Source organism: Acinonyx jubatus, chromosome A2, assembly GCF_027475565.1.
Source record: "Acinonyx jubatus isolate Ajub_Pintada_27869175 chromosome A2, VMU_Ajub_asm_v1.0, whole genome shotgun sequence".
In the NCBI taxonomy this organism is placed as follows: domain Eukaryota; kingdom Metazoa; phylum Chordata; class Mammalia; order Carnivora; family Felidae; genus Acinonyx; species Acinonyx jubatus.
The window spans coordinates 101,415,899-101,435,599 of NC_069383.1; the positions used below are offsets into that span (position 1 = coordinate 101,415,899).

Genomic DNA, 19,701 nt, shown 5'->3' on the forward strand with positions numbered 1-19,701 from the left:
CTTCGGCTCAGGTCATGATCTCGCAGTTTGTGGGTTCAAGCCCCACGTTGGGCTCTGCACTGACAGCTCAGAGCCTGGAGCCTGTTTCCGATTCTGTGTCTCCCCCTCTCTCTGCCCCTCCCCTGCTCGTGCTCTGTCTCTCCCTCTCTCTCTCTCAAAAAAAAAAAAAAAAAATTAAAAAAAACTAATGAAAATGAGTACGAAATAGTTTCTAAATGCTGCTAGATATTTTGTCCTTTCTGTTTAAAAATCAGTGACACAAATGTGCCGCATGGTCTGCTTCATAGATGTCTATTTGCCATCTGTGGAGACCTTCGTCATCCTGAAAATTAGGTCTTTGAAAAATGTGCTGCTTCTAATGACGTCCTTGCGCAGTTGCAAGTTACTCTGCAGGCAGAATTTGTCTCCTGCGTCACTTCGTGTTCCGTGATTCAACAATGTCAATAATGATATCGTAGTTTAAACTTAGCAGCATTTGAAAAGGGCTTTATGATTTAGAGGGCACTTGTACATTTCCTATCCCTGTAAGCACGTGCATTCGTTGATCGTATATCTTGTTTCATCTAATGGACGGTGGGCTTGTTGAGATCGGGGGTCATAATGAAAGAATGATTTACGTCGCAGGGTCCCTAGAAAGCAGTAACTGTCTGATAACGCATTTACGGGACGTGTGACGTCGTCTCGAGCATTTCACATCCTTTGTATGTCATCCTTTCTGTGGGTGCAATTTACCCACTTGGCATGGATGACCTAAGCCCAGGTGTCGTCCAGCCCTGGCCGCTGGTTGCTCGCGGTGGTAACGTAGCATGAGAGATGAGAAGAGCTTACCCCATCGGGGAGGGGGTGAGGCCAGTGCAAAAAGCGGTAGAGATTTGGAGAAAGCGTTTAGCACCCCACACCGGAATCATAATGTAGAGGCTGCAGGGGTAGAGGCAGGGGGGCAAGGAAGGCTATGAGACAGTTTTTAGGTGGAGCTAAAGTTTCGGCTGGGCTTTGAGGGCATTGCAGGCAGAGGAATCTTCTCCCCGCGCGCCTCATGGTGTGGAAGCTGGTCATGGTGAGGGCAGAGGTAGGACAGGGCGGAAGGGAGGCAGGGGTTTCCTAGGAAGCCAGTGGGGCGGTCAGTCGGGGCCTGGAGGTGGAAGCTGGCTTTAGAGGTGTGGGTTCTGAGGACACTGGGGCAGGGAGTGTCTGTATTTGAATGGAGGAGCGTGGCAAGAAGGGACAGGACAGCCCAACCGGTGAGCTGAAGCAGGGTGAGACTGCACATGGGAGGATGGAGAGGAAAGAAGCAGAGCCCCAAGGAGAAGGGAGCCTCGCCTTTTGGGGTGGGGTCTGCATTGCCGCTCCTGGCCTTCCCGGGGGGGGTGGGGCACTGTGGACAGAGGGCATGGTGCAGTCTGACAGATGGCCTTGACTTTACAGAAACCATCAGGTGAGGTGCAGGTGTTGGAGGGGCTGCAGGGGTAGGAGCCTCTGGGGGGCTGCTGGGGTTATGGAGTGTGGACGGGACAGGGTGGCCGTCTCTGCCCAGCCCTGGAGCCTGTGATGGGCATGAGTGGCCGCAGGCAGGGCTGGGTCCCTGGGACCCAGAGAAGGCGTCAGCTCTGCCTCGGAGCAGGGTCCCCAGAAGGGAGGCTGGGGAAGCACAGACAAGGACCTGGTGGTAGAAAATGGGGTTGCCAAATTCGGGAGGTTGGCTGTGTGAGTGGCTGTTTCCAAGAACGCCCTGTGATGTGAACAAGTCAGGAAACTCAGAAGCGTTTGGAAAAATCAAAGTTACGGGGCGCCTGGGCAGCTCGGACGATTCAGTGTCCGACTCTTGGTTCCAGATCAGGTCGTGACCTCACGGGTGTGTGGGTTTGAGCCCCGCATAGGGCTCTGCACTGACAGCTCGGAGCTGGCCTGGGATCCTCCCTCTCCCTGGGCCCCTCCCCTGCTCGTGTGTGCTCTCTCTCTCTCTCCAAATAAAATTAACTTTAAAAAATCAAAGTTACTGTTTATGTCTTAGCGGATGCTGTGATGTGTGAAGGGAGGACAGAGAGCAAACAGACCAGGAGTGCAGGGGAAAGCCCGTCTGGAAATCTGTACGGTGACGCCCAGGATGTCCTCGGGGCTCGGCTTTTTCCTCGTTTCCTCCCTGCGCCAGCGTATCATTTATGGACTGAAGCACCCTTGACGGGCTTTGTGCCGGGGCGACATCCCAAGGCAGGAGCATCAGGGCCAGAGGCTCATGGTCATCGGTGCCCAGGCTGGCCATGCGGCGGGGACCCCGTGCCACCCCGTTGTCACATGACCCTTCTATTTCCCCCTAGTTCGTTCTTTTTAATGTTTGATAAAGAAGAATTCACAGGAAGTTTGAAAGGTGGTGCAGACAGGTCCTGAGTGTCCTTCACCCCGGATGAACCCATTGTATGTGGACATAGTGCAAAATCATGACCTGGGAATGGGCGTTGGCATCGCATAAGCACAGCCTGCCTGTCAGCGGATCACGTGTCTGTGTAGACACCACCTCGTGAACATGCTGCAGGGCTGCTCCCCACCTCGGAGTCCTCCCACTTAAGAGTCCTCCCTCCTCAGAGTCCTCCCACTTTGGAATCCTCCCTTGGAGTCCTCCCCCCATGGAATGCTCCTACCTCAGAGACCTCCCTCCTCAGAGACCTTCCTCCTCATAGTCCTCCCTCCTAAGAGCCCTCCCTCCTCAGAATCTTCCCCCTTTGGAATACTCCCTCGAGTCTTGCGACTTGGAGTCCTTCCTTCTTGGCATCCTCCTACCTCAGAGACCTCCCTCCTCCAAGACCTCCCTCCTCAAAGACTTCCCTCCTGAGAGTCCTCCCTTTTGGGAGTCCTCCCTCCTCAGAATCCTCCCACTTTGGAATCCTCCCTTGAATCCTCCTACTTGGAGTCCTCCCTCCATGGAATGCTCCTACCTCAGAGACCTGCCTTCTCAGAGACTTCCCTCCTGAGAGTCCTCCCTTTTGGGAGTCCTCCCTCCTCAGAACCCTCCCACTTTGGAATCCTCCCTCAAGTCCTCCGACTTGGACTCCTCCCTTCTTGGCATCCTCCTACCTCAGAGACCTCCCTCCTCCAAGACCTCCCTCCTCAAAGAATTCCCTCCTGAGAGTCCTCCCTTTTGGGAGTCCTCCCTCCTCAGAATCCTCCCACTTTGGAATCCTCCCTTGAATCCTCCTACTTGGAGTCCTCCCTCCATGGAATGCTCCTACCTCAGAGACCTGCCTTCTCAGAGACTTCCCTCCTGAGAGTCCTCCCTTTTGGGAGTCCTCCCTCCTCAGAACCCTCCCACTTTGGAATCCTCCCTCAAGTCCTCCGACTTGGACTCCTCCCTTCTTGGCATCCTCCTACCTCAGAGACCTCCCTCCTCCAAGACCTCCCTCCTCAAAGACTTCCCTCCTGAGAGTCCTCCCTTTTGGGAGTCCTCCCTCCTCAGAATCCTCCCACTTTGGAATCCTCCCTTGAATCCTCCTACTTGGAGTCCTCCCTCCATGGAATGCTCCTACCTCAGAGACCTGCCTTCTCAGAGACTTCCCTCCTGAGAGTCCTCCCTTTTGGGAGTCCTCCCTCCTCAGAACCCTCCCACTTTGGAATCCTCCCTCAAGTCCTCCGACTTGGACTCCTCCCTTCTTGGCATCCTCCTACCTCAGAGACCTCCCTCCTCCAAGACCTCCCTCCTCAAAGAATTCCCTCCTGAGAGTCCTCCCTTTTGGGAGTCCTCCCTCCTCAGAATCCTCCCACTTTGGAATCCTCCCTTGAATCCTCCTACTTGGAGTCCTCCCTCCATGGAATGCTCCTACCTCAGAGACCTCCCTCCTCAGTGTCATCCTATCCCAGAGACTTTCCTCCTCGGATTCCTCCCTCCTAAGAGTCCTCCCTCCTCAAATATCTTCCTCCACCCATTTATAGCCCCTGCCCCAACAATCACTTTATCTGTTCTTTATCTCCATCATTTTTTTCATTTTGAGAATATTTTCTAAGTGGAGTCATAGTGCATGCAACCTTTTAAGATTTTTCTTTCACTCAGTGAAACGCCCTTGAGATCCACCCAAGTTGGAGCATTTTTTGCCTTTCATTGCTGAGTAGTTTAATCATTTGTCAGAAACCCAGGGCAGTATTTTTGCAGATATGTATACAAGATTATACATCGGTTTGGTTTTAATTGTAAGAATGCTCTAACGTCCTAAAAAATTTTTAAGATAAAGAATATGATCACTCATAACCTCCTCCCTCTTGCACCATCCCTCTTAAAGTTTATTTTGTTTATTTTATTATTTGTTTACGTTTTTACTAGTTAAGGTTTTTTTCTGCATTCTGGCGTAGTTAACATACTGCATTATTCGTTTCGGGTGTATTGTATGGTGATTCTGCACTTTTACACATTTCTCACGGCTCATCAGGACAGGTGCACTTTGCACCACTGTTTTCATTCACCTCCTTCTGAGTCTTTCATACGTACATTCAGGTACAGTTAAAGTGAGTCATGCTTTTCCATTTTAACGTGATATTTGAAGCGTCCGTGTTCTCTCCAGACTACAGGCTGTGTCCCAGCCCAGGCTACTTTTAATTTTTCCAAGATGCTCACCAAACAGTTCACACGCAGTGCAAACTTCTGCAGCCTTTCTATAAATTTTGTAAACGCAGGTTGCACTTTTCGTCTGTTCCACTGTGATCTCGCTGGTTAAAACCAGCGTTTTCTTTCGCTTGGTGTGGAGTGCAGCGTCCACATGGTAAGTGTTGTTTGGAGAAGACCCCACACCTGACTTTGAGGGTGCATTCACGCGTCCTGGCTCTCCCCGTCCTGAGTGGTAAGCCTGGGTTTCTGCACTGTTGGCATCAGGGGAACAGGAAATAGGGATAGGACCCCATGCTGAAGGGGTCAAGCCCCGTGACGGCCTCGCTCACATCTGTGCTTGTCTGCAGCCACGTCAGGTGCTGGGACAGTCGAACCAGTGGGGGCACAGGAGTAGGGGTGCTGGGGTGCGAGCTGGCGACTGGAGAAGGGTGAGCCCTGCACTGTGCTTTTCCCAAAGCTGGCAAATCCCACTGTCACAACCGATGGCTGGATGGAAGCCCGGCGGGGCCGGGGTGGGGACCGGTCACTGTCCCCTGCCACACTCTTGTCCCAAGGGCTGCTCCATGCCTGTCCCAGCAGCTCACGAAGAGTCCCATCAGCAGCCTCTTGTGTGCCGTGTTTTACTGCATAGTGTACTCAGCGAGTGCAAGAACGCACACACACTCACACTCACGCGCACTCCTGTGGTCCCTTGGGAAGCCTGCAAGGGTAGCTGGCAGCCGACACTGGTTGTTTTTGGGGAAATGGATTGAGCACAGTGACACTAGGACTGTATTCGTACTAATTTTACGGCATTCATTTACATACTGTTTTATGACAAACATGCAGATTTCCGACAGATCCCCTGATTGCAGCCAATATATATTTTTTAAATTTTTTATGTGTATTTATTTTTGACAGAGAGAGAGAGAGAAAGACAGAGCATGAGCGGGGGAGGGGCAGAGAGAGAGGGAGACACAGAATCCGAAGTGGGCTCCAGGCTCCGAGCTGTCAGCACAGAGCTCGATGTGGGGCTCGAACTCATAGACTGCGAGATCATGACCTGAGCCGAAGTTGGGCGCTTAACCAACTGAGCCACCCAGGTGCCCCTAATGTTGACTTAGTTTTTAAGAGAAAGAGACAGAGCGTGAGTGGGAAAGGGGCAGAGAGAGAAGGAGACACAGAATCCGAAGCAGGCTCTAGGCTCTGAGATGTCCGCACAGAGCCCGACGCAGGGCTCGAACTCACGAACTGTGAGATCATGACCTGAGCTGAAGTCAGACACTCAACTGACGGAGCCACCCAGGCGCCCCAACAGCCGATATTAACATTGAGCAGCTTGCAGACGTCATGTGTATGATCACGACTCTAGGAAGGAGGTGATCTCACTGTCACCCCACGGAGCCACGGGGACCCTGAGACACCGAGCTGTCAGGTGACCCACGCAGGCCGTGAGCCGGTAGGACAGTCTGGGAGTAAGAGCGTAGCTGTGGGCTCCAGAGCCTGTGTCCTGTCACTCTGCCACCTCCCGGGTCCGTTCAACAGAGGGACAAGGTGTTTCAACTCAGGGGACAGCTTTTACCCAGACCCCTCTAGGCCCTTCTCTCTGTCCTTACATCAGTTTTGTCCATCTGTCCTCTGTGGGATGGAAGGGAACAGTTTACCCACACAGTGCACCCCAAATGTGGGCACTCAATCGGGCCCCGGTGCCCTCTGTCCTGCCCATCACTCCTGGCACCCGGTGAGCTCAGGCTGCTTCCTGTGGCCTGGACTCCCCTTCGTGGGGCTCACCCCACCCCCTTGAGTTAGTCCCCGTGGAGGTGTTAATATTGGCATCAGCATCAGACAAGGCCTCCTGGGGAGGAAGGTGCCTGGAAAGGACCTGGGTGCAGGGTCAGTGTGGCCTCCTCCCCAGCCCAAGCTTGACGGTGGGGGCCTGCTCTTCGGACTCTGAGCAGGGGTGGCGTGAAATCTAATCACCACTATCTACCCAACACACCAGCTTAGGTCCTGGAAAGGTTTCTAGCGGTGTTCAAAGCCCACGTTGATGTTTTTTTTTTTGTCTGTGGATCTGAGGAACCTTAAGATTATCCGATTAAGTAGCAGCAGGTAGATGACCCTGAGACATCACCGAGTCATGGGTGAGGAATTGAAGGGGCAGAGGGGTCAGTGGCCAGCCCAGTTTCATACAGCTGCCCTGTTTAGAAAGTTCTGGAACTTTCTTGCACCTTCTTTGCACGGCCCGACGTGGACATGGATTCAGCCAGGACAGCCTGTCGCACCCAGAGCTACAGGACATGACAGGGTGGAATGCAGACAGTAAGGCTCCAGAGCGCTATTATCTTCCTAGAAACATGTGGAATGAGGACATATTTACACCTGGCAGTGGGACTGCCGGAGTAATTAGCCCGGAACTTCCTTTGCTTTTCGTACTTCTTGCTTTGCCTGGTGTGCACACTTCCGTTTCATAAAACGTCTCATCTGATAAAGGCACCCATTTGTTTTTATGCAGTATTACATCCTTTTTTTTATAATAGGAGATTAGTTCATTTCTCTGCCTCCCGCAGCAGGTGTCCCTTACTTAAAACACAAATCAGAAGGTGGGGCACCCGGGTGGCTCAGTCGGTTAAGCATCCAGCTCTTGGTTTCAGCTCAGGGCGCGATCTCGCCGTTCGTGAGTTCGAGCCCCACGTCGGGCTCTGTGCTGACAGCGCGGAGCCTGCTTGGAATTCTCTCTTTCTCTGTCTGCCCCTCCCCTGCTCATGCTCTCTGTCTCTCTCTGTCTCTCTCAAAAAATAAACAGACTTAAAAAACTACAAAGCAGAAGGGATGGAAATACCACCATGAGTGTGAGTTGTGCACAAAAAAACTGCAAAGCAGAAGGGATGGAAGGAAATACCGCCGTGAGTGTGAGTTGTGCACTATTAGTGGAATGTGCACTGACTGGGCACTCAGGGCTTCTAGCAGGGACATCACCGTATGGAGTTGCACAGACCGGGGTGTGTTGACATCATTCATTCTCACCAGCACTGAGTTCATTTATGTTTTGGTGGGTTCGGACACCACGTTGTCCTGGATGGTATCTGTAAGATATCATTAGGTTGCACAGGAAAACACAGGAAGTACCGCTGGGTGGAAGAATTTTTTTAAAGTTTGCCTGTTACACGCTTGCTTTTGTTACTGAGTGGGTGTGTTGAGAATTCACTGACACATTGACAAAGCATGTTTTTCATGTTTATTTATTTTTGAGAGAGAGACAGAGTGTGAGCAGGGGAGGGGCAGAGAGAGAGGGAGAGAATCCGAAGCAGGCTCCAGGCTGTGAGCTGACAGCACAGAGCCTGACACAGGGCTCGAACTCACGAACTGCGAGATCATGACCTGAGCTGAAGTCAGACGTTTAACCGACTGAGCCACCCAGGCCCCCCCCCCCCGCCTTTTTTTAATTTTTAAGTTTCTATTTTGAGAGAGAGTGTGAGTGCAGGCAAGCAGGGGAGGGGCAGAGGGAGAGGGAGAGAGTGAGAGAGAGAGAGAGAGAGAGAGAGAGAGAGAGAGCGCGCCTTAAAGCAGGCTCCACGCACAGTGTGGAACGCAACACGGGGCTCAAACCTGTGAACCGTGAGATCACTGACCTGAGCCCAAACTGGACACTTAACTGATTGAGCCACCCAGGCGCCCCTCACTGAAACATTTTAAGTGCCACATTTGTGACCAGGTTTAGTTATCGGTGATTATTCCTTAAAGATGAGGGGGGGTGGTAAGAGGCTCGACGTCCTAGAGAAGACACAAATGGACATCCATTGGCTCATTCGTGTGTTTGTTTGCTGTGCAGGCTGAATACGAGGCAGATACGTACAGGGCACTTTTCTGGGGCAGAAACTCCCTCAGGCCCTCCTCTCTGAAATGCACGGGGCAGCAAAGTCTCTTCTCCGGAGCCAACAGTCAACGATGCTTTGGGATAAGGCAGTGGGTGCTGATAAATGGTTCACAGCGAGCTCTCTAAAGAGACGGTAGCTTCATTATAAATCTTGTTTCTATACAGGGTGCATAATAGTGCCCGGCTCAAGACGGTAATACAGCAGGGAACACTCTGATGTAAGTTGCAGAAAGTCAGCTGATGATCACAGGCGCTTTAGTTAACTCGTGAATCCGTGGACGCTCCGGTTGCCCTGATGGCAAGTGCAGGCCCGAGTGAATGCTGATGGATGTTTCACTGACAACCGGGAAGACAGAGGTGCCCCTCTGAATGTCCCTCCTTCCCTCTGTGATGTGAGACCTTCTCACGGAGCAGCGTGGAATGTGTGGACACTCCTGCTTCCTTTGTTTTTTATGCCAGCCCCAATGCAGTGGCTACAGACAAGACACCCTCGTGAGTGCCGTGTGCATTCGGAAGATTGTCCCCATCCCTTCCTGAAGTCTAGTCCAGGGGTTAGCACGCTGCCTGACAGCGCAGGTCCCGTTTTGGTCCAGGCTGCAATCTAAGGATGGTTTTCGGGTGTTTAAGTTGGTTTCTTAAAGAAAACAATCTAAATATCGGGGCGCCTGCATGGCTCAGCCATTAAGCATCGACTCTGGAGCTCAGCTCAGGTTCGAGAGATTGAGCCCCACATCGGGCTCTGTGCTGACAGGGGGGAGCCTGCCTGGGATTCTCTCTCTCCGTCACTCTCTGCCCCTCCCCCGCTGGCATGTGCATGCAGGTGCACATTCTCTCTGTGTCAAATAAACTTTAAGAAAAATCAAAAGGAGACTAAAAAGTATATGAAATTCAGAGTTCGGTGTCCCCGAACGAGATTTTGTTGGAACACAAGTCCGTTCATTTACGAATCGTTATCCTGCTAGGAGAGCAAAACCGAGTCACTGTGACAGAGACCAGATGGCCCACAAGGCCACAAGGTAGCTGCTGTCTCGCTGCTTATGGAAGATGTTTGCTGAGCCCTGATCTGGGCAGTCAACGAAACAAGAGAGTGTTTCCTGAATTACAGCATTTGCCCATTTCCATGGTGAAGGCAACACGGCCATGTCCCAGGGCCCAGCACGAGGTCTGAACGCAGGGTTGGGGGTACATCCTACCAGCCCCTCGTGTAGTGTTTCTACCCCGCAGAAGCCATTGCTAGAAATAACCCCAAGGGCATAGATAGCAGTGAAATAAGTAGGAAGTGGTCAGTGCTGAGCGTGTATTGCTTTGATTTCTGATGTCGTTCATTTAACTGTAACTTAATATAATTGTAATAATGAGCATGTTACTAACATTCCTGCAAAATGAAGACTTGGAGATAGATGCAGGGCATGCCTGGGTGGGGGCGCCCATAGGTGGGGGGATGCCCCTGGGTGGTAGGGTGCTCCTGTTCCTGAGTTCGAGCCCCGCCTGAGGTTCTGCACTGACAGCAAGGAACCTGCTTCAGATTCTGTCTGTCCTGGCCTCTCTGCCCCTACCCCGCTCACTGTCTGTCTCTCAAAAATAAACATACATTAAAAAATGCTTTAATAAAAAAGTGAGGAAATTAAAAAAGAGTGGCTTTCCTTGGAAGTTGTGATTGCTGAGAGCATCTTAGAGAAAACCCAGGTGAGGGAAGGGTCTTGCTTTCCTGGACCAGCCTGGGAAGGGGAGGTGGGGGGAGACTAAAGTTGTCCCTGCTCCCGAGAAAGCACTGTCCCCACCCAGTACCTTGCCAGCTGTGAACGTTCCCCACACAGCTTCCATGTTCTGAGACACAGCACCGATAGGTGACCAAATTGACCCCAGTAAAACCGAACCTGGCCTTGATGAGGCCAGAGGAGACTCCCAGAGCTGGCTGGGCAGGACCGTATACACTTGACCCTCTGGGGAAATCTGCCCACTGACCTGGGCGGGTAAAAGGGCCCTGGAGTCTTCCTCCTGTGACTGTCCCCAGTCAGCTTGTTCAGACTCCCTTCAGATGGCATTCCCTTCTCTTGCTTTCTTTGGCACTAAAGAGGGGTGCCGTGGTCCCAGCACACCTGAGGGGTCAACAGAGCCACCTGTGACATCAGCCATCCCTCCCTGGGCTGCGTGTCCAGGTCTCAGCCGACCACCCGTCTTTCAAACCAGAGGATGAACCTCGAAACTTCAAAGACCTATGTCCTTCTTGGGGACTGGGTCATTATCTAAAACACCATGTAAATATTGCTTTGTAACATTTGAGTAGCGTTCTGCCCTGGCACACCTCTTGTGCTCATTACCAACGAGTGACTGCTTCTGAGTTAAAGGCAGATCCTAGAATAGCTCCCTCGAAAGTATTTTGTTCGAGATGTCCTGGAATGGAGACAATAGGGCCATACTGTATTTTTTTGGTAATATCACATCTACGATTTCAAAAGCCAGTGACACAACTGTGCAGACTGTGTGGCATAATTTTGGTATTCTAGCCTCTTCTGCTTTCGAAGTTAAAAAAAAAAAAAAAAAAAAAAAAGAGCCCAGGGGACTTGATGAAATTCCAGAGTTTACGTGTCTTGAGATCACCCAAGCCTAAAAGTAAATTCAGCTGCTAGGCTTCACTGAATATGTTTTCCACCATTATCATCCTTGCATTTTTGAAACTTATTTATGTTTATTTATTTGCTTATTTTTTAATTTTTTTAATCTTTATTTTTGAGAGAGAGAAAGTGGGAGAACAACAGAGAGAGAAGGAGACACAGGATCCGAGGCAGGTTCCAGGCTCCCAGCTGTCAGCGCAGAGCCCGACGTGGGGCTGGAACTCACCTTCAGTGAGGTCATGACCTGAGCCGAAGTGGGACGCTCAACCGACTGAGCCACCCAGGCGCCCCTCATCCTTGCATTTTTAAATGGTTTTCCTGTAACTTTGTCAAACATGGGGAGGAAATGGGTTGTTATACCGATGTAGAGTAGTGCACCACTCGGCTTAAAATGTTTATTTTTCTTGGGGTGCCGGGGTGGCTCAGTCTGTTAAGGGCCACAGTCTGTTAAGGGGCGGACTTCGGCTCAGGTCATGATCTGGTGGTTTGTGAGTTCGAGCCCCGTGTCAGGCTCTGTGCTGTCAGCTCGGAGTCTGGAGCCTGCTTCAGATTCTCTGTCTCCCCCCCTCTCTCTCTCTGCTCTTCCCCTGCTCGCACTCTGTCTCTCTCTGTCTCTCTCTCTCTCAAAAAGAAACATTAAAAAAAATAAAATGTTTGTTTTTCTTAGTGACAGGTTAGAAATTAGCTGACGAAAACATTTGAACTTTCAAGAGCCGTTAAGGGGTTGCAAGTCACTTTGCAGACACCGAAGAAGCCGATCAGGCTGCCAGGGGCGGGGCGGATGGGGGCGATTCTGGAGCCCGGCAAGGGGTGCTCCCTGCGCATGCCCCGTTGAAGGACCTCCAGGAGCCAGGCGGGACTTGCGCCATTTTGCTTTGTCACTTGTGTTTTGATTCGAAAGAAGCACGCCGCAAGGAACAGAGGCTGTCAGAACTGCAAAGAAGCAGCTCTTCCCTGGGCCTCGCCAGGGGCAGCCAAGTGCAAGCCCAGGTTCTGGGTTGGGCAGTGTGCACAGACTGGACCCCATGCGAGTGTGTATGCACGCAGACTGGACTCCCCACCCCCGCCCCCGCCCCACGCGCATGCGCAGCACCGTCTTGGCAGGTTCGGGCTTCAAGAGGGACCTCGCTGCCCCCTGAGCACTCTTAGAGGACACGCGGTGCGGCTCTGGCTGTCCTGGGGCCGGATGACGCACAGGTGGGAGGGTAGCCTCAAAAGCAAGCTGCTGGAGCTTCTCTGGGAACAATGCTTGTTTCCTGAGGGCATCCGCCTGCCAGGGGCCCTCATCACTTTATGTTGTCCGCCCCTCCCCGGGGAGTAGTGTTCCCGGTCCATTTGCGTCCCAGGACCCAGGTGGCTCCCTCCTCTGCGTGTGGCCCTGAGCGCAGACTCACTCGAGGCACCCTGGTTGTGGACACTAAAGCAGCCGGAGAGGGTCGGTTGCCAGCCCTGAGCTGATGTGTTTATTCAGCAGGGAACCATCCCTGAGCTCTTAACCCAGCGCACCGGGAGCGAAGCATGAGGAACCCTCTGAGGCCACCCCCCCCCCCCCCCACCAGCAGCCTGTTCCTCCTCATCACCACCACACGCCGGTCCCCCCAGCCACCCACCCAGGCCGGCCTTGAATCCGGATTCCTGCAAGAACTACTCGTCTGGTCCTCTGCAATGGCTCCCGAGACCTCTGGCTTGCCCGAGTGTCGTGTGCTGCATGTTCCATGACCGACCCCACCCCCGGATCCTCTAAGTCACTCATGAGCAGGACTGGCTGCCTTGTGTTGAGATCTTGCCCCCACACGTTCCTCTTCTGTCTAGGACGGTAATTCCCAGCAGGTCGCGGCAAGAGGCCGGGCGCTGGTCCGTTTGACTCTCCGTGAGGGCCAGCTTGCTCCTGGAAGACAGAGGTGGGGCCTGCGGGGCAGCGAGGTTCCTGTCGAGGGAGGTAGCCCAGTTTTCATTCAGTTTTTGCTCCTGGTAGTTAGGAAGTGAATGCATTTTTTTTTTCCTCCGAATTGAAATGTTCTGAGTGGGGTAAGTACAACGCAGACTGTGAGCCCAGGTAGGGCCAGGTAGGGGATCATGAACCCAGGTGAGGCTGGGTGGGGTGGGGGGGGGGGTTGATGGTGGGGCCTGGTGCAGGGCTGAGCAGGAAGAACTCAGAGCAGGGGGTGGGGGTGGAGGCTAGCTGGGTGGGAAGGCCGGCCTGCCCCTTCACTTTTCCTGGCTGTTGAGGCCAGAGAGTTAGGGCGACCTGTGTTTGGCCACATCCACACCTGACCTACTTTTCTGTTCTTGTGCTCTCTCTCTTAAAGAGGGACCCAGACTGCAGGGATGCTGGGGGGCGGGTAGTTTGGTGCATAAATCCTGGGAGGGCCCCTACCCGCCACAAACAACCGGCTAAAGGAGCTGGGCGGCTGGCCCGCACAGGCCTCCTGTCCCATGAAGTGATTCGTGGACGGATCAGTGACACGCAGCATGGCCGTGGCCGGCCGCCCTGGCGTTAGCCCCGGCTCCTCCAGTCAGTGTTCTTTGTCTTGCACTCCCATATCGTGTGCTTGGGAAGTGTGCCTGGCTCGGCCGCTCCGCTCAGGCCCTGGGCGGACGGCGGCGGGCCCGGAGCACCAGCTCGAGCAGAGCCGCGGAACCGCCCAGCTCAGATTTCGCCAGTCCAGGGATCCGCTGTGGGGCCCAGGCCCTATTTTGAGAAACGGCTCCCGAAGAGGTTATCAAGTGTCATATTTTCAAAGGAGAATTCAAGGCACCCACGCCCGGCTCTGAGGCCGGCAAATGTCCATATCGACGCCGACTCACGCCTGGCCCCTATTTCTGCGAGTGTTTTCACGCCTTCGTTCCTCTGTGCTATTTTTGCTGGAGGTGTCTTTGGTAATAGCGCGACGTCAACCGAAAGAAAGTGCCATTCCCATTTATTTTAGGCAGTAAAAGTTCCGTTTATCCACAGGCAGAGATACGATTGCAAGGTGATTACGTTTGAGATGGTAAATACATGGTTTGGCCATTTTTACATCAAATCTGCATGAGTTTGCTCTCAGCAACTTCCTGATTGTGATGGAGTCGTGACAACACAGGCCCCGAAATCAGACCTTCCCTAGGAGACAGCAGGCGACGGGGCATTGCCTGGACGGGGCCTTTCTCTGAACCAGGATTTTGTGAGTCTGTGGCCTCGGGGTTCATTTCCCTGAGAAATGCTCAGGGCTCCATTCTTTTCCCATCAGTTACTGGCTCTGTTGAAAGCTGGCTAGTCAGATTTCACTGCTTTTCAGTTATTTACAAAAGTAAATAGAGATAGAACAGGCTTATCAGCCAGCAGCAAGGTGCATTTCAGACTTCGTGGCATCCTTTCTGAGTTCTTGTTCTGCAGATTTTATCTGGGAATTCCCATTCGGTTTCGTTCTCTTTTTTTCACACTTTGCTAGAAGGAAGTTAATACGGTCTTATTCCCTTTTTTTTTTTTCTTTTCCTGCCACCAAAGGAAAACAACAACAACAACAAAACCCAGTGTGTGTGTTGCTGCAAACAAATCAGCAACCTTTGCAGTTTGCTTATGTCCCGGGTTTGGCATCTCGTCTGTGACGGGAGGCTGATGGGTATTTCTTGCCTCTTGCCAGATCCGTTAGTGAATCAGGAAGAAGACTACAGGTTTTGTCATAGGCCTTTGGAGCTAAAATCAATACTCATAGGCCAGCGTGTCTTCTTGGATGGTGATGTAAACCCAAGGATTGTCTGTCGCTGCAGATAATTTAGATGTGTGTTACGCTCCCCCAGAAGATGCTTCAACCAGAAAGAATGTCACTTGAATTAGTGTTGGCAAACTTTCATTCTGGCATATTCAGGGACATGATGTCTTTTCTGATATCTCCTGTGTGGTAGAGGGATTCACTATGTCCATAGTGATGTGTTGTGAAATTTATTCCTGGTTATTTCCATAATTTCCTATGATTTCTTTTTTTTTCATTAAAATTTTTTTAATTTATTTTGGAGAGAGAGAGAGTGGGGGAAGGAAGATACAGAAAGATAGAGAATCTGAAACACGTTCTCAGCACAGAGCCTGACACGGGGCTCAATCCCACAACCCTGGGATCATGACCTGAGCCCACATCAAGAGACAGATGCTCAAAGGACTGAGCCACCTAGGTGCCCCTGAGTTTCTATTATTTAACATCTTACTTGGTAAAGTCACAGGTTCTCTGGTAGTTTCATGGGGTGATTACTAATGGCCACAAGCCTAGGAAGAAATTCATCAGCGTTTTGGAGAAAGTCCTAGAACTCCCTGAGTGTTCTTTCCTTGGGGAATACGAGTATGCCGTGCTGCCAGATGTCAGTTTAGGGGAGCACTGGGGGCGCTCGTCTTCTGTGTGGTTCGGCTTTCCCGGCCCCCAGTGTGGCTGCTTCCTAGTTCTCTTCCAGAACCACAGCCCAGGTGGGTCCTGGGGATTCCAAAGTCTGCCCTCCCCTCACGGTCTCCCAGAGAAGGAGAAGAGGGGAGACGATAGATCTTGTGTGATGGTTCTTTTCTTTTCTACCGGTCTCTCTTCTCTTTCATGGGCCATTTCCACGTTTGACCGAGGGAACGTGGCACGACGGAGGAGGGCAGCCCGTTTATGGAACGACGGTCCTGTCTTTGCCAGTGCTGTGCAAGCTGGGAATGTGTCGGGCAGGCCCTGGAGCCTTTGGTCCTTGTCATCCACCGGAGTGGTCCGGTTGCTCAGATGTTAGCAAGTTCACTTCCGTATCCAGCTGGAGCTGCCCCCTTCCCACCGGCCTCCACACTCGGGCCTCGTCAGCACCGTGCAGACAGTTACACTTGCCCTTCGTGGGTACTTTCTGTCCTTCCCTCGCTGCTGGTCATCGTGCCCTCCCGTGCAGCGGACACTCCCCATGCTGCATCCTCTTGTGTGGTTCCTGCCCCATGTGTCCCCCCAGCTCAGCCTGGCCCCTCGCCTGGGCCCCGGCCACCAGCAGGCATCCCTGCCGAGACCCCTTTGAAGGTCCCTTGGTTCTGCCGAGGTCTGCAGCGTCCATCTGCCTTAGGAACTCGATGGCTTTGGGCTTCAGCCCATGGGCCTACAGGGTGTGCTTCTCTGACCCTCTCTGTCACCCAGCACACGTGGGCACTTGCAGCCAGTCTCCCTCCAAAACTCGTCGGGCAGGAAATGTACCGGTGTCTGTCCTGAACCGCCCCCAGCGCTCAGCCCCAGGGACCCGTATCATGGTCATGGTGCTCCCGCAGCTCTGGGGTCCTGGCCAGACCTATGTGCGGTTCCCAGGAGCCCCCTGGCTGATCTGGGGGAGGACAGAGAAGCACCAGGCAAGGGAGAGGGTGCCAGGATGGCCCCACCAGCCTGACCTACTGGCCACAGAGACTTCTGGTCTTCTCTTTAATACGTTAGTTGGAGGATGGGCAGCCAGTGGGGTTTCCTCCAGGCAAGGACTTGTGGGGGCACTTCTGGCATCTAGAGCACAGGATTCTCAGCTTTGTGGCTTCGTGGAGGCGTGAGAACAGGACAGCCCCGTTCCACGCTGTGGCACAGTAGGTGCTAGCTGAAGCCTCAGATGCTAGGCACAGTCCGTGGATCTGAGAAGGGTGAGCTCACTTGATCTTTCAATGATGCTGTGGAGAAGGCGTGGGTATTGTCCCCATTGCGCAGATGAGGAAAATGGAGGCTACTGGTGGTCGGCTACATTGTGTGAGGTTTTCACTGCTTGGCAGTTGTGCTGGGAGGTGATGAAGGGCTGAGAGCTGGCAAGGGAGCTACAGGTGGAGATGAGATGGAGGGGAGAGAGTCCCTCCTGCGTGTCACCGCAGCCTGGGTGATGTGGGAGGCGCGGTGGAAACAGCATTGGGATAAAGCATCTCAGGCAGGGAAGTTTGGGATTAACCGAGTGGGCTGTGGGGACCACCGAGGTGTTTGTGTCAGAGGCGTGGTTGAACGGGGCTGTCCTTGAGGAAGATTGATCCCAGCCTATGGAGATGGGACTCACAAGGGGCAGTGGCAGGGGACAGAGGAGATTCTGTAAGAGTCCAGCAGAGTGGAGACCAGGAGGAGGAGATGGGGTGGAGCCTGGCAGAGTTGGAACCAACTTGGCACAGACACTGGAGGAGGGGAAGGAAAGGGAGGGGGAGGAGGAGAAGAGAGGGAAGAAGAGAAGAAAGGGTAGGGGGAGGAGGGAGAGGGGGAGGAAGATGGGGAAGGAGGGGGAAGAAGAGAAGAAAAGGTAGGGGGAGGAGGGAGAGGGGGAGGAAGATGGGGAAGAGGGGGAAGAAGGTAGGGGGAGGAGGGGGAAGGGGAGGAAGAAGGAGAGGACGGAGAAGAAAGGGGGGAGGGGGAGAGGGGCGAAGAGTAGAGGGAGAAGAAGAGGGTGGGGAGGAGGGGGAAGAAGAGAAGAAAGTGTAGAGGGAGGAGGATGGTGGAGAGGAGGGGGAAGATGGGAGGAAGAGAAGGAAGGCAAGTGGAGGAGGAAAGCAGGGGGAGGAGGAGGAGTTGAAGGCCAGCCAGCAGTGGAGGCCCTGACTGAAAGGAGAGGCGGCGAGCCCATCCGTGGACTTGAAACTGCCTACGAGCCAGGACTTCTACTGTCCCTGGAGCTGTGGGAGGGAGGTGGGGCCAGGTGTGGGTGTGGCCTCTGTGCCCTGAGGCTGGTGTCTGGGGGCAGCTGGGCGCTCCTCCATTCCTCCAGGAGACTGTGCTGGACTGGCCCTGCCACCCCCAGCCCAAGAGGGAGGTTGACCAGAACTCTGGGGACCGCCTGCCTGGGAAGCAGGTAGCTTGGGTGACCTTGCAGCTCACAGGGAGCAGACTGGGGGGGCCACAGGGGAAGGGTGTTGTCCTGGCCACTGGATCCCCTCCTCCTCAAGCCCGCTGTGCCTTCACCGGGACCCCGGGCCCTTGGGCGGGCTGGGAACTGGGGCGCACAGGGCCCGTGGGCGTGTCTGCCTGTACACATTATCTGTTTGGCAGTGTCATTTGTAATCCTGGGACAGTGGCATTTGGTGGAAACCGAATATGGGTTTCGAGCTTGAGAAACCACACTACTGCAAGACCGACTGGCTGCAAGGAAACAATGAGCCTCTTGTCGCATAGTTTTCTACAGAGGGAGGCAAAGAAAAATAAAAACTCTTCAGGAAAAGAAGGTGCTAGGTCGTGCCTTTGCATGGCAAAAATCGCTTTCCACCAGTGCAGCAGATGCTTGGTTGTGTGGGCAGGTGGGTGGCAAAGCGAAAGGCCAGACTTGGTTCTGGAAGAATAATCAGACCTTCTCCCCGAGGGAGCCCCTGCGTGGACCTCACGGGCCTCCTTGGAGAAGGCAGCAGGTGCGCTTTGTGAGGAAGAGGCAGTTTTGGAGGAAACTCGGCTGCTCTCCCCAATAGCTCCTCTTTAAAAATTTCTTAAATGTTTATTTATTTTTGATAGAGTGTGAGCAGGGGAGGGGCAGAGAGAGAGGGAGACACAGAATCCAAAGCAGGCTCCAGGCTCCGAGCCGTCAGCACAGAGCCCGACACGGGGCTTGAACTCGCGGACCGTGAGATCATGACCTGAGCCGAAGTCGGATGCTCAACCGACTGAGCCACGCAGGCGCCCCCGGCTCCTCCTTTTAATATTTTATTTTCCAAGGTCTGAAGGTCTGTGACTTTGAACAGGCATCTTGTGAGTCTTGGCTGGATGCGCACACAGCAGGGAGCTTGGGAACAAAGCCGTGCATCGGCGGCACCTTTATTAATAAGTCACTAGGTTGGGTCGGGTCCAAGGCCTCCCCGCCTGTTCTCACGGCACAGCTTCGCCTCCACACCGGCCCAGGGAAGCCTCCTTCATCTCCCAGGACCTGCGCTGGCCCAGCCTAGAGCCCCCTCCACTCTCCTTGTAGGGGACAAAGCCGGCTGCTCCGGGCGGGGACAGGGGACAGCCTGGGATGTGTGCACACATTGCCAGGTGGTTTGCGAATCAGTAAGTTTTCTCCTCTGATCTGTTTCATCCCATTTGATAAGAACATTGCAACCTCAGGAAACAAACACTGCTTGTTACTAGTAACCTTCGCAGTAACATGCTGTTAACTCTTGGTTTGTATCATTGGACGATGAGGTTAACTCTTGGTTTGTATCGGTTGATTCTTGGTTTGTATCAGATCCTTGGAGCAGGAGCGGCTCCATCAGGGAGCGCTCTCCGCTGGTTAAGTGATCCACACCTACGAAGCTTTCTTAACTGCGCGGGGGTTGGGGAATGCTGGGAGACCCAGCTCTCGTGTGTTCCTCTTTGAATAGTTACTTGATGTGTGCAGAGATAACAGGGTTCCCACACAGGCAGGACCCAGTCTAGAGTTTGGCGAGTGTTACAGATATCTTCTGTCTTTATGTTTTTGAGAATCCTATCAAGAAATCCTATCAAGAAAGCTAATCTTTTTATGCTCGATTGCTGAGAGCTTCCCCCAAACCCGGGTCAAAACGGTGAAATATAGTGGTGAGTAGGATTTCGTGGTTGGTATTGACAGCGTCTGCTGCAGAAATGAGCCTTTTTGGAGCACCCTGAGGAGTTAGCTTCTAGTCTACCCTCGTGGAGACAGAGGCTGGTTTTCTGTGGGTTTTTGGTCCCACACGGTAAACTGGCTGATAACCGTAAAAATATTTGTAACAGCTA

At 53.1% G+C, this 19,701-nt stretch overlaps 1 protein-coding gene across 5 annotated transcripts in view; it reads left to right on the top strand.

The window, feature by feature from the left end:
* The window catches only part of COBL (cordon-bleu WH2 repeat protein), a 233,230-nt gene that overhangs the window by 26,824 nt on the left and 186,705 nt on the right, over positions 1–19,701 (top strand). The window contains exon 1 of one of the 5 annotated variants that reach the window (XM_053218693.1): positions 17,869–19,014. The exons of the other annotated variants lie outside the window; for them this stretch is intronic. Within the exon in view, the coding sequence (XP_053074668.1) occupies positions 18,980–19,014 (35 nt within the window). The 5' untranslated portion in view covers positions 17,869–18,979. Of the gene's footprint in view, positions 1–17,868; positions 19,015–19,701 lie in introns of those variants that run through there. 5 annotated transcript variants of the gene reach the window in all.